Source organism: Aplidium turbinatum, chromosome 8, assembly GCF_918807975.1.
Source record: "Aplidium turbinatum chromosome 8, kaAplTurb1.1, whole genome shotgun sequence".
In the NCBI taxonomy this organism is placed as follows: Eukaryota; Metazoa; Chordata; class Ascidiacea; order Aplousobranchia; family Polyclinidae; genus Aplidium; species Aplidium turbinatum.
The window spans coordinates 32,773,745-32,787,551 of record NC_137479.1 but is presented as its reverse complement, the minus strand read 5'-3'; the positions used below and the strand labels follow the sequence as shown (position 1 = coordinate 32,787,551).

Sequence of the window (13,807 nt, the reverse complement as noted above, 5' to 3'; positions counted from 1 at the left end):
AGCGCGGGATGTCAGTTTCTTGCGCAGTGACACCAAATGGTGGCGGTATGTGAGCGATCTGTCTAGTGTCACCCCAAGATACCTTGGCTCGGGGCAGAAGGACAGAGGTTTTCCGTTGTTGTGGACATGTAGCTCACGATCAGTGTGGAATATGTGGCAAGAGAGTGATGAGAAATTCAATGCAATGCAAGGAATGTGGAAAGTGGGTACATGCAAGATGTGCTAATGTCAAGAGAGCCGCAACAAGATTGGCGAAGTGTTTTGTTTGTGGGAAATGCAGTAAAGGAAGGAATGAAGTGGAAGGCCATGATGATGAGTTCTGCCATGGCATCGAAACAGTGACAGACTTCTGTTATCTGGGTGATCGGATAAATGGAAGTGGTGGATGTGAAGCAGCGGTGACAACAAGGGCAAGATTGGGCTGGGCAAAGTTCAGGGAATGTGGGGAAATGTTGTATGGCAGAAAATTTTCACTAAGGATGAAAGGAAAAGTATATCGGAGCTGTGTGCGGCCTGCAATGCTATATGGTAGCGAGACATGGGTATTGAGAGAGAGTGAACTGGCAATCCTGAGAAGAACGGAAAGGTCAATGGTGAGAGCAATGTGTGGGGTGAAAACGAGAAGGGAAAAAAGGACTGAAGAATTGTTGGATATGCTAGAGATGAGAGAGACCATAGACCAACTGGCAAGGGCAAATGGAGTAAGATGGTATGGACATGTGATAAGGAGGGAGGAAGGAAGTTTTCTTAGAAAGGCACTAGATTTAAAGGTGGATGGGAAGAGGAAACGCGGTCGCCGGTCGTCCAAGAAGAACGTGGAAACAACAAGTGAAGGATGAGTTTAAAAAAGTCGGACTGAAGGAGGAAGATGCAAGGGACAGGGTGAAATGGAGAAAAGGGATTAAAACAATTGCTGCGCGGAAACAATCGGCCACCCCCACTAGTGGGGAACAAACCGACGATGGATTATGATGATGATACCAAAGCAAAAAATGAATTACAATAGTCCATGACACAAAAGCAGCTTGGGCTTGTTTCTTTACAAAATGATGTAATTTAGTTTACAACACATATTACTGTATACGTTTAAAAATGTCACAGATTCGTCCCAAATATTTGTGAAAGTACAGTTGATTTTTGTTGTTGCTGTTCTTGTTGGTGGTGGTCTTGCTATAGTTTGTTGATTGCTAGCCCTTACTTTAAATAGTAAGACATGCAGCTAACATTAAGGTGGTAGCCTGGTAGGCCAATTTTTTTCATAAACATGTGCTTGGTGTTATAGGAATCATGTGGTAAGCCTGGAGTTCTTGCAGTTAATTGTGTTTCTTCTGAAAACTGTTGTCATGCCTCGTCGTTTTTTAAAAAAGTTGCTCAAAACACAAGATGAAAGTAAACTAATTCCCCCTCTGGATGGGGAGATCCTATATAGCACAAACAACGTGTGCATCCATCCATCAAGTTTATTGTCAAACTCACAGTTGCATCATGCTGGCTTTCTCACAATCACAGCAAAATTAAAGAAAAATCTGCTTTCCCTGGAGCTTTTGTGGGTTCCTAGTTTGTCAAAACAGATGCGAGAAGATAAAAATCTACCTTCTGATGTGAGTAACACCCAAATTGAGGTATCAACTGTTCAAACTAACATATCTGAAGTTTGCTCACCAAACCTTACAACAAACAAAGACGAGACTATCTGTCAATCGGAAGACTTGCTGCCCACTGAAACACTTTCCTGTCATTCCATAGAAAACTCAGACATCATTGAGATAGAAGGTGGTGACTTGTTGGCTGGAGATGATAACAAAATTATTTTTGAAGATAATCTTGAGGTTTATGCACCAGTCGACAAGTCAAAGTCCCCATATGCTGTTCATAATTTTGAATTTCCAGAAAATTCCATTCGGTTTCAAAAAGAGAATGTAGCCTACCAGGGTTATGTGATGCAGCCTCCGAGAAACCAAGCGTTTGGTTCTTTTAAGGTGAACTTAGCTCACATGAGATCACTGAGGTTATATTTCCGGGATAAAAATTCCACAAGCGGTGAGTTCATAATTGCAAGTCGGGAATCACAATACAAAGTGCTGCATTTCCACAATGGTGGCTTAGATTGCGTTGCCATGGTATTGAAAGAATGGAAAAGTAATCTGCAAGCAAATAAAACTTCTTTGGAAAACTTGAGTATCAATCACTTCTCAATTGTACTCTCTGATCTTCCACAGGACTCTTGCCATCCAGAAGAAGGACTCTATCGAGGCCTCACTGGAGATGCTTGGTCATTGTCCATTGATGAATTTGGTCGAGTTCAAAATCAACAAAACATTCAAAAAGCTGTTTTCTTTGGAGGTGTTGAAAAGGAATTACGGCCAGCTATTTGGCCATTTCTTTTAAAATTTTACAAATATAACTCAACAGGGATTGAACGGAATGAAATGCAATTAAGAAAGCTTGGAAAATATGAAAGGATCAATAAGGAACGAGAAAAGTTGATGAGTGAAGAAGAAATGAATGAATTTATACAAAATGTTGCATGTTCTGTTGAGAAGGATGTTTTGCGAACTGACCGGACAAATCCATTTTATCGTGGTGAAGGAAATCCAAACCTTATCACGCTCCAACGAATTTTGCTCAACTATTCAGTTCACACCAAAACTAGATACACCCAAGGTATGTCAGATCTACTGGCTCCTTTGCTCATGGAAATACAGGAGGAGAGCAATGTGTTTTGGTGCTTTGTGGGCTTGATGCAGCGAACCATCTTCATCAGTTCGCCATCTGACCATGAAATGGAGAAGCAGTTGCTGTATTTACGAGAACTTCTTAGGATTTTACTTCCTGACTTTCATGCTCAGCTGACAACTTGCGGGATGGGCGCTTATGAGCTTCTCTTTGCTCATCGGTGGATCTTGCTTTGTTTTAAGCGTGAGTTTTCTGAGTCAGAAGCACTGATGATTTGGGAAGCATGTTGGGCACATTATCAAACCAATTACTTTCACCTTTTTGTCTGTGTCGCCATCATTGCCATATATGGTATGGATGTTGCTGAGAATAAACTGGCATCTGATGAGATGTTGCTCCACTTCTCTCACTTGGCTCTACAAATGAATGGTATGCTGGTGCTTAAGAAGGCTCGGGGATTGCTTCATGCTGTTAGAATGTCGAACAATGTTCCATGTACACTTTATGATTTGTTTTACTTGCCGTCTGAAACCGGAGAGATTCATCAGATGCCGGTCATCAGATGCGCCAAAACACCTCAATGCATTGATGGGTGTTCATATGAAGGAAGATGTGATCTGGCCCAACCAACAAGATTTACATTAAAGAAATTGTTTCAATGAACTCATAGCTACATTCATATCAATGTATGGTAACGTGCTGTAATAGAAATAGGTAAATATAGTGATTATATCTTTGCACAAATAGCTCCATAGCATATAGGATCTGCTACTATTTGGTGAGTTCCTAACCCTAAACGGCAATGATAATTAGGCTACGGTACCCGATAATTAAAAAAAAAAATTAAAGAAATCACCGAATAGAGATCGGACTCAGATCGGCCGCCTTGAGATGCGACAGACTGCAAGATGTAACAAGTCAGGTCGTATCTTTAGGTAGCCATGTAATGTTATGTTTATTGACGTTTCCGGGCGCAAAATCTTGATATGCACATTCCCACAATATAATTATGGTGTACGTTTATGAAATTCAATTTTGAAGAGGTAAATTCTCTCTGGGCGACATAAAAAACTTGTCGATGCTCGTTAACTTGTACCCCTTTAATGAAGGGCCTTTAAGGACCCAGATGCAACAAAGTTGATCGGATTTAAATTTCCTGCTCATCTTCTGGTGCTGCCATGTACTCGTTCGTATGTTCTGTGTCATATTTATTTGTTACGTTTATTATCCTACTACTTCAACTTACCTGATCATGATGCAACAACATTACATTGCGCTGCATTAGTAGCGAGTAAATGTGATCACGTGTTTTCTTGACTGCAACTTTGTTTTCCTTGTAATTGTTGTGGCTTTAGGAGTGTTTTAGTTTCAAGATCGATGCAATGGTCTAGAAGTTACCAGGGCTGCCACAGGCCTGTTCTTTCACCAATCCAGGTTGGAGATGTTTCTCAGAGCACGCCCAGATGCTACTGGAGATCAGGCAGTATTAGTTTCATCCCACATCAGCACACGGGTATTCTTTGGGTATTATTCACACATTTCCTCTCATTTGGTGAAAAAATCGTTGTTTAATTGTTGATAATATAATTTATAGTCTCTTACACATCTGCAGGAAGAGCAGTAACTTCCCGTTAGTTCGTAATTGAGCGGAAAACCCGATGGTTTTGCGAGTTGTTGATGTTGATTTATGGCATGCTTTGGCAAGGGCAGACCGATGGGGGTTCATCAATGTGTAAGGATCGATGGCGTGTGTTTAGCCTCCATTCTATTTTTTAATTGCCTAATTAGCGACAGAGGTGTTTGCTGCCAGTTATGGAATCTGCCAGCAACATCGCTTGCTTCATTCTGTTGAAGGATTGTATCTTGTCTTCACTCCGCTTTTATATTCGTCATAATGGTGCAATTATTTAGTCAAAATAGTATTTTTAATGTTTTGTTGTTTTTGAGTTTGTTGTCAACACATCCCACTGTGTCCCCATGGTTACACACAACCTAGGTTGCGTTGCTTCGCTGCTTGGTGATTGTTGTTTTTGACGTCATAATTGAAAAGTAACATTGAAGGTCATAATATAAGTTCGTTGACTTTCCACCCGACTTTCTCCATTTCAAGTTGCTGTGTAATATTGAACCTCACGATTTCATTGAGCAGTGTCAGCATCTAGAAGCACAGTGTCACTTGTCGCACTTGTTTGTCCGATGTTCACATAACTATTCCATGTTGATCGTGTATCTTACGTCACAAACGATATGATGACTTCAGTAATCAGTATTCTCATTGTCCACGTCATTTCAGTCGTTACTTTTACTGATTGTCTTTCAGAGCTAACGTAACGATGAGATTAGTAATTTTTGATAATTATGACAAAGTCAGTGATTGGGCCGCAAAGTACATCCGGAATAAGATACTCGCGTTCAATCCCGGCCCTGAGCGATACTTTGTGCTTGGTTTGCCAACCGGTGGCACTCCTGTTGGAACCTACAAGAAGTTGATAGAATTCTACAAATGTGGAGTTCTATCGTTCAAGTTTGTCAAAACCTTCAACATGGATGAGTACGTGAATCTCCCTCGGGATCACCCGGAAAGTTACCACTCGTTTATGTGGGAAAACTTGTTTAAACATATTGACATTGACCCTAAAAATGCTCATATTCTTGATGGGAACGCCGCTAATGTTGTAGAGGAATGTGACAAGTTTGAACAGAAGATCAAAGATGCAGGAGGAATCAATCTGTTTGTTGGTGGAATCGGACCGGATGGCCATATTGCCTTCAACGAACCAGGCTCTAGTCTTGTTTCAAGGACTCGGGTAAAGACACTAGCCCAAGACACAATTCTGGCCAATGCTCGGTTCTTTAACAATGATCTTTCCCTGGTCCCACGTCAGGCCCTCACTGTTGGAGTCGGGACTGTGATGGACGCAGAAGAGGTGATTGATTGTTTTGTGTGGGATGACAAATGCTAAGCTCTCGTTGAGATGGTTTTCCAGTCATGGCATAAATACTTCCTTAAATAAAAGTAAAACCAGTTTTCAAATAAAAGAGCGTCATTGTCAATTTTAATCATTAATTTTTGTGCAATTCCTTTTATGTTTAGGTCATGATTCTGATCACCGGCCAGCACAAAGCATACGCGCTCCACAAGGCTATCGAGGGGGGTGTCAGTCACATGTGGACCGTGTCAGCCTTCCAGCAACATCCGAAGACCATTTTCATCTGTGATGAGGATGCGACGTTGGAGCTGAAGGTGAAGACAGTCAAGTATTTCAAATGTATGATGGAGATCCACAACAAGTTCGTTGAAGACACGGACCCGAAGGATGACGAACCTTAGCACTCACTTCTCTGCAACTTTCCATCCACCTAGCTACAATTCATTCCTTTAACATGTACCGGCAGATGGTGCTATCCCAAGATAAGCGTCACTCAACGCATTGTGACAAGTCAGTTTCAAACAAGATGATCATTGTCTCGTTGTGGATTATTGTTTCAGCCGTTTGTGTTTTACTGTTGTCAAGGTCAAATTTTGTATTTTCAATCCGATCTCTCGCAAAGCACGTTCCCCATCAGCAGTGAGGCCACACAAGGCCATCCATTCCATAGGCCTGATGTTTTGTCGACTTTTCAAACGGTGCTTTCCATTGTCCAGATATCCCATCCAATTGCAATGTCACCAAATGGTGAGAAGGGAAATTTGGCGTTTAGAAAATTTTTCTTCGACTGTTAAAAACAGTTGGCGAAATATTCAAAATGCGATAAAGCGCTGCTTGTCTTCAATTACGCATGGTCGTTGTTGTTCAATTACGAAAATAAGTTTAATTTGCATCTTTTTTGGCCGTGTTGTGACGTCAGTTACTTGTCTCGACCATTTGTTGCCTAATTTGTATTCAGTTGCGCCTCTATGCGGCTGCATTGACACTGTCTGCTTTGTAAAGCGCTGAGGAGCAACGCATTCTGCGATGCATACAGCGCTATATAAAAACAAGCATTATTGTTATAATTTGCATTGAAATCAATCAAATTTTGTAGATGTCCACTGGAACTTCGACATTTACCAAGTCTAGTGATTAGGAACATTGTATTTTCATTCATTGTGTTGTTCACGATTCATCTTTATTCCCCCAACTATCTTCCCTGTACGCAAAGGCCTTTATCACCATGTCCCAGTGTCTTCATGAAACTCGTATTCCCGGTTTCCATTAGCCGCTGGGTGGCGACCACGACTATCCTTGTGACGTCATATGCAAGGCAAACGACCAAGTTATTGTTCCGCCTCGATGCACACACTGTACAGATCTGAATGCACTTGTACAACGTTTGTTAAGTTTTCACCCAAGGTCAGTTCCTGCCAAGAATCCCGCAAAGTTTTTTTAGAATTATCGAAATTGTGACAAATTTAAATGTTATTTTACGTTTTCATAAAAGTGATTTTTTTTCAAAACAGTGTAAGATTTGAATTTAAGCAACTTCACAGAAGTAGGCATTGTTATCTCACTTCAGATAAGTGTCGTTTCGCATGAATGAGCAAACTAAATGGGGTAATTTTAAACCAAAGGTCATTGTTATAAAGGCACAAATTTCAAGTCAATACATTCAGAAATAATTCACTAAGATTTAAAATAACTGGGATACATTTTCAAAAATCAGTTTCAAATTGTCATATTTTCGTCCATTGTTCGATTGCAAGAAAAACTTTGAAGTCGGTTGAATCATCATCGACTTTGCATCGAAACTTGGCTCCAAGTTCCAATGCTCGCGATCACTTGAACCTTCTACATTTGTTGTCGATTCTCGTGCTATGATTGTTTCATATCATCATGTGGTGCTCCCGCAATGTATTGCCATTTGAAATGAATATTATGCAATACAATCTCGTCTATGCGCGCTCGCGTCAATAGGCCTATAGTCACAGCCTTCGCAGTCAGGAAGTCGACGATGTGGATGAACACACAGGAGCCACACGGACAGATGCACAAGCAAGGAGCAGTCTGTTGCAGTTTCCCTGCGCTAAGGTCTGTTGGTTTTGTGGGGGACTTAACAGGGTTCAGATGTACGTGAACCAAAAGTTTTTGCTTGGCCCAAGACAGGAAAACCAGCCATCAGGATACCTCACAACCACCGCCATGAAACACAGTTTCAACAAAGAAGTTTCTTGTCATAAAATAAGCGAAGATTTCATTGACTACGCAGCACACACATTTCTCCTGATAAGTCCATTACGCTACAAGCCAATCATATGAAGTTGTCCGTGACCACGTGCAGCGGTTCATCTTTGGTCTTGCCAAAGCTTCTCCGAGTCATTTCCCGATGGTGCCAGAACGCGTAAATAAACCGTGGATCGGAGGCTCTCACCGCGTTGCAAGCGCCCGACAAGTCGCTGAAACAATGGACAGAGCAGGGTTTGTAAATGGCGACACAAGAACTGCCGATCAGTTTTGGTTTTGGATGAACTCGAGCAGTCATTAAAATCTGTTTTTTTTAAAGAATTTAGAATCCTCAGTCAACGACGTGCAAGCGCTAACTCAGCTCAGTCCGCCCCGTTAGCTCAGTGATTAAACGCCCGATTCAAGATCAAGCGGCGCTAGTTCAACTCTTGGGGTGTGCTTCAAGAACTGCTCTCCCTTCAGCGGCACCTAGTGGATGAAATAACTCTTTCCCGCAATAACAATCGAAAGCTTCACTCAGTCAATCTCAGTGACTGGCCTGCGTCAAAAGCCTCTACAATAGTGATTCTCAAACTTTTTCAAAAATTTGCTAAACGGTCCCCTTGCGATTTTCGCAACGACTCACGGTCCTCTAAAACTTTATAGGCTAAGGCAAATTAGCGCAAAAACGGTAAATAATAATTTATTTGTTACATGCAATTAAAAATGCACACGTCAATAAAATGGGTGCACCTGCTTGGGTGTTATCAGTTCTATGTCAGGTTCCATTTGGTTCAATAGGATCTTGATATTATGCATTAGGCTACATCCAACATGTTTTGAGCTAGGTATCAATGTGACATTGACTTCTGTATCTTTGACACCACTTGCGACAAAATGTTTTCCGATAGCTCAGATATTCTCCTACTCACAGTGTCGTTTGACAGAGGCACTTGCTTCAGCTTTTGAGCTTCAGATTCTCTGAAAACGTTTGATACAATAACTTGGCAACAAGGGAAGATCAGTTGTTCTGCGATGGTGTGAGGCTTCTTCGCGATAGCTATTTTTCTTGCAACTTTGTAGGAGGCCCTTAACCCTGCAGTAGGCTATTTTCCTTCCATTGATCACCAGTGCTATCAAATCTTGACATAACTAAACTATCAGCTTGCCGTTTAAAAAAATCAGCATCTTTGTTTTGAAAATCTGGATGATGTGTTAGCCTACCGTACCAAATGTCTTTTCAGCTTGCTATAGGTTTTAGAGCAGAACTTGCTAAAACTTTACAGCATAGCATGCACTGCGGCTTTTCTTCTCCAAAATGTATCCACAATGAAACCAAATTGAACATAGGAATCATGAGATCTTAATTTTTTTCGAGGCTGAGCGATTTTCTGTGTTAATTTTTTTGGAAGGTGCTTCGCGGTCCTAGAAAATTGTCTCGCGGACCCTAGTTTGAGAACCACTGCTCTACAAGTATGCGAAACTACCAGGATTACCCAATCAAGGCTTTGTCAGTCCGATGATAAAGATTCAAAACCAACCATTTTATTTTGATCGTTGAAATGACATGAATCGCGCAAGCAGCACCATCATGTCCAGAAAGTTGATGAAAATCCTTCTCACCTGAAAATGATTCGATAAGATCTGTCTCCAACTTTCGTCACCGACTCCAGCTCCCCGAACCTCTCCAGATGATAGAAAGCTTCTTCTTCGGACATTGCTCTGTTCACATGGATACCAACTGTGGCTAATGGAAGAGAGATGTCATTCTTCTTTCGCTTGTTCCTCCCGGCCTGGGACAGTCGCTGATGAACTGATCGAATGCAAAGATAAACCAAAAAAACAAAAATGATGTAAAGCGCTTTGGAATGACGTCATCTTGCATTGAGCTTGGAAGTTAAACAGAACTTCAACTAAAATAAGTTAGGCTCCATGTTTAGAAAATATAACATTAAGCATTTAAAAACAAGAAAACTCAAAGTAGGCTACACTTCAATAATATATCGCTTTATGTTTGAGATGAAGCCTGTAATTATTTTTTTTCAGGTTAGGCTATAAGTTCTACGTGTGGGTAAATTAGCAAGCACCGGGATGGTTTAAATACAGTGGATGGAAAAATCGCTTTGGATTAATTTTGGAATAGATTTTTACTGAAAAGTGTGAGCCATTGTGTGAAATGACAATTCCGCCAAAACGATTCGCTTGTTTCTTGATCGGCTAGAATCTTGACTGAACCCGGATCTTACTGTTTTTCAACAGACCCGGTCTATTCATAGAAAGCTATCAGGATCTTCAATTTGCATGTTTTTCTAAACTTTGAACCCAAAAAGGTAACTTTTGGATAAGCTTCTGGCAACAATTTCAAACCCAGAGAAGGTTTTGAAGCCTTTGTTGATGTGTCACTGCGGAAAGTGTCATGCTGCAAACATCGTTTTGCAAAAACATGAACAGCTTAGGATAAACTGTCATGTGGTGAAACATCTTTATGTGAATTAGAAACCAAATTAATCCGGATCTGAGATATTTAAAACTTGCCGATCCGGATCTCAAAAATTGGATCCGGATCTGATATATCTAGAACTTGCCGATCCGGATCTCAGAAATCGAATCCCGATCTGAGATATCTACAACTTGCCGATCCGGATCTCAAAAAGCAAAAACCGGATCAGGATCTGTGCACCTCAGTTAGTTGGACATTCCGTACGTCAATGAACCATGCTTGGGGTTGTCGACCTCCTGGTGGTCAGCACTGGTATTTGGTTCTTGCAATCAAGCGAATGACAACAAATCGATACAGCAATTGTAGCTCGCAGAGCTCTGTAGTCATCATCATTTTTAGCTTGTGAGAGCCCACTACAGAGCGTAAGCCTTCCCCTTTTCATGCCAATTTACATGATTATGTGCTAGTTGGTGCCAAGCTTAGCTTAGTCCGCTCCGTTAGCTCAGTTATTAAACGCCCGATTCAAGATCAAGCGGCGCTAGTTCAACTCTCGGGGTGTGCGCTTGAGCAATGCATTTCAAGAACTGCTCTGCATTCAGCAGCAGCAAATAGTGGATGAAATAATTCTTCCCGCCAATAACAATCGTAAACTTCACTTTATCAATCTCAGTAACCGGCCCTGCGTCAAAACCCTCTACAAGCCTTTAATCCTGCGTCAAAAGCCTTTAATCCGGTAATTTCCCCTTTACCGAGGGTGGCCGGATTCATCTTCAAGCGCCGCAATCGCCTCCACATGCACATCTATCTGTCTAACGCGTCCTCTATGAGCTCTATGCAATTCATAAGCAAGAAGGAGACTGAACCATGCTTTGAAATTGTTGACTTGCGCATATTGTTCTTGCACTCACACAAGGAACATCCCTCAAGAGTCTTATTCTTTCATCATCGCACTTGATTTTAAGCATTGACTGTCTGTTGTAGGCTACGAAAAGTTTCTAAGATTCTCGGTCTTCCCCAAAATGACATGTTTTAAATTCACTTTTTTTTGTAGCATAAACATCAAAACAAGCATCATAACATGTGAATTGTGCAGTAAATCAAACGCTTTCCAGATATCGCTCTGTCCTCATGTTGTCAGTGATAAAACTTTCTTTTTGCTTCAGAGGAGACAGCGTTGTTGTGTCGAAAACGATCAAGCCTATCTACCGGTACTTTTTTATGTTTTATTGTTTGTTGAAGTAAATGTGCAAATTGTTAAACCACTTGTGTGGTAGCTTAGGTGAGATGACCATCATAGAATATATGGATTATCAAACAACGTACTTCTCCCAACAAATACTTGGCTTGGTTTTGGACTGAAGTACGCCACACATGGTGGCTCAAGATTCTTTTCGTGCTCACTGAAGCATGACATGCTCTTTTCTATGCTCTGCATCGCTGCGCTCTGTAAGAATTATTTTTTGTTTACAAATCTTTATTAGGTTGGTGGTTTTATTTTTAGTTCTTGAGATGTCGCATCTTGAACCACGACACGAATCCAAACGAATTGCACGGTAGGCACTTTGACATAGGCTAGGACAGTTTTCCTTGCGCTTCAGTCATGCGACTCAGCACGTGATATTCTGACCGATCCACTCGAAAGATTTTTGATACAAAGAAAATTACGTGAATGTATCGCCACAAGCAGCGTGGCCTAAAGGTTAGGGCAAGGGAATAGTCATTTCGATTGCGTGGATTCGATTGCCACCCTCTGCTAATGTTTTTTTTTTTTATCTGCAACTGAACTGAGTGCAAGAAGGATCTTAATGACTGTAACCAATTGAGTTTATGAGGAAAATTGTCCTACCTTTCTTAACCAATGCGCCGCGGCGCAATGGTGGTAGCTGGTTCGCACTGAAAACTGTCCTATGTTAAAGTGCCTACCGAAATGCACACTCCTGAAACCAGGGTTGCCCGCCATATTCTTGCTAAGAACCAAACCCGGAGTCGCTGTTGACAAATTAACCGCAAACAATAAAGCAAATTGACAACTATTAAAAGTTACAAAAACTTTTTTAAACTATAATTGTTTTCGTCTATATTCGAAGTGTAAATGTTATTAATGTTTCGGATGAAAGTCTCGTTTAGTCATGTAGCTAATCCACGAAAAGCTTTTACTTCTTTTGATGTCGCTGTATCCTTGAGGTGGACCAAGCCAACCAAAAACCTTTTGAACTCAAGTGCCAAAAAACATTGCCTTGATGTGGTGCAGGTCTATAAAATAACTATCTCGAAGCAATTGATAGGACCGCTTCAATATTCAATGGAGACTGCACATCTCAACTTTCGCATGAGGTAGCCTATTCATAGATTTTGCTTCAGCAAAATTATGATGACCTCTAAAAGTATTCCAGATCGTTGTTATGGGCCCACCTGTCGCGTTTTCATGTCGTCATAAAGCAGTCGTGACATCGGATTTGGCAAATAGTTGACGGTTTTGCACAGTCTGTTGTATTCGTAGAGCAAAGTTGACACGTTGTTTCTTCTGCGACCTTTCGCCACAGTCTCGGCTAACGGAATATTTCTACTCTTTTCTAATAGAACCTCGTCCTTTGTACATTTGCGAGTTACTTTTTCCGGCAAATCTACATATCTGGAAAAGATTTCTTGTATTGTGTGCGTCAAAGTTCCATCTTTGCCCACCTCCAACCTCCTCGCCTTCTCCTTTGCACCAGCTGGAAGTCCGATCCGGAGACTACTCGCTGCTCTCAAAGGCATGGTAAAAACATTAAGAGATGTAAAATTTTCCTGCAATGTTGAAGTATGTGACATCACAATTATCCAAGTCATGATTATGTCATACGTCATAATACCAAACTCTCATCAGCGAAATTCCACTTCAAATAGGGTGATTGCTCTATTGCGGTAGATTACGTCACATTAAGATCGCGGCAGAGCCTGAGTGAGGGTATAACAGCGGCGGCTCTACAAGGGAGGTAGTAATCCCGTCAGGTAGTAGGCTACAAATTCTTCAATAATATGCGTGTTTTTATATCAAATTCAGCTACTCCGCTCTAAAAACCTATAGCCTACAGCCTGTTTCACCCTCACTGGAGATATCATCAGAAGGTTCTTATTAAAATTCTATTTGAATAAGGACCTTATTTAATATGGTATGGTATGTTCTGGTGCAAATTGAGCTAAACTATCATGTATTAGGTCAGGGGTCGGCAAACTGCGAGTCAAATGCGGCCCGCGGACAAACTTTTTGCGGCCCTCGAACGATCTTACTTTTAGTGCATTAACTAAAGTTTCATCATTATCTACGCATGAATTTATTTTATATCATAACAAAAAGCTTTTTAACATGTGTCTCGACATTACTCGGTAACTCCCATGTACGCTACAAAATCTCTCAAAATTATGGTCTGACGTTACTTAAAATTAAAATGGAAATAATTTGAACTTCAATCATCCAACATATTAAAGGCCAAATAGCCTACGATTCAGTTCCAATTGCCAACTTTTATAAAGAATATGTCCAGAAATCCACCTATCCTCATCTGTATGA

The 13,807-nt window shown here is 41.0% G+C and overlaps 3 protein-coding genes across 3 annotated transcripts; 2 read left to right on the top strand and 1 right to left on the bottom strand.

Moving 5' to 3' along the window:
• The first annotated feature begins 633 nt into the window (after positions 1 to 633).
• LOC145775118 (TBC1 domain family member 16-like) lies at positions 634 to 4,991 on the top strand. The gene has a single exon (XM_082586325.1). It carries the CDS (start codon positions 1,344 to 1,346, stop codon positions 3,336 to 3,338), a length of 1,995 nt encoding a protein of 664 aa, XP_082442451.1. The 5' UTR covers positions 634 to 1,343; the 3' UTR covers positions 3,339 to 4,991.
• On the top strand, positions 4,988 to 7,556 carry LOC145775119 (glucosamine-6-phosphate deaminase 1-like). Its single transcript, XM_082586326.1, has 2 exons — positions 4,988 to 5,603; positions 5,771 to 7,556. Exons 1-2 carry the CDS (start codon positions 5,010 to 5,012, stop codon positions 6,005 to 6,007), a joined length of 831 nt encoding a protein of 276 aa, XP_082442452.1. The 5' UTR covers positions 4,988 to 5,009; the 3' UTR covers positions 6,008 to 7,556.
• A 248-nt stretch (positions 7,557 to 7,804) lies between these two features.
• On the bottom strand, positions 7,805 to 13,014 carry LOC145775412 (uncharacterized). Its single transcript, XM_082586705.1, has 4 exons — positions 12,670 to 13,014; positions 11,581 to 11,701; positions 9,441 to 9,630; positions 7,805 to 8,050 (listed from the first exon to the last, which is right to left on the bottom strand). The coding sequence occupies exons 1-4, from the start codon at positions 13,012 to 13,014 to the stop codon at positions 7,906 to 7,908; spliced, it is 801 nt and encodes a 266-aa protein (XP_082442831.1). The 3' UTR covers positions 7,805 to 7,905.
• Between the last annotated feature and the right edge of the window lie 793 nt (positions 13,015 to 13,807).

Excerpts from the sequence above, each read along its gene's own strand:
- LOC145775118 (XM_082586325.1), top strand. The coding sequence starts at position 1,344 with ATGCCTCGTCGTTTTTTAAAAAAGTTGCTCAAAACACAAGATGAAAGT.
- LOC145775119 (XM_082586326.1), top strand. The coding sequence starts at position 5,010 with ATGAGATTAGTAATTTTTGATAATTATGACAAAGTCAGTGATTGGGCC. Across the intron at positions 5,604-5,770 it reads CTGTGATGGACGCAGAAGAG|GTCATGATTCTGATCACCGG; the intron begins GTGATTGATTGT and ends TTTTATGTTTAG.
- LOC145775412 (XM_082586705.1), bottom strand. The coding sequence starts at position 13,014 with ATGCCTTTGAGAGCAGCGAGTAGTCTCCGGATCGGACTTCCAGCTGGT. Across the intron at positions 9,631-11,580 it reads CCAAGTATTTGTTGGGAGAA|TTCATCAGCGACTGTCCCAG; the intron begins GTACGTTGTTTG and ends GCATTCGATCAG. Across the intron at positions 8,051-9,440 it reads TCTTATCGAATCATTTTCAG|CGACTTGTCGGGCGCTTGCA; the intron begins GTGAGAAGGATT and ends CCATTGTTTCAG.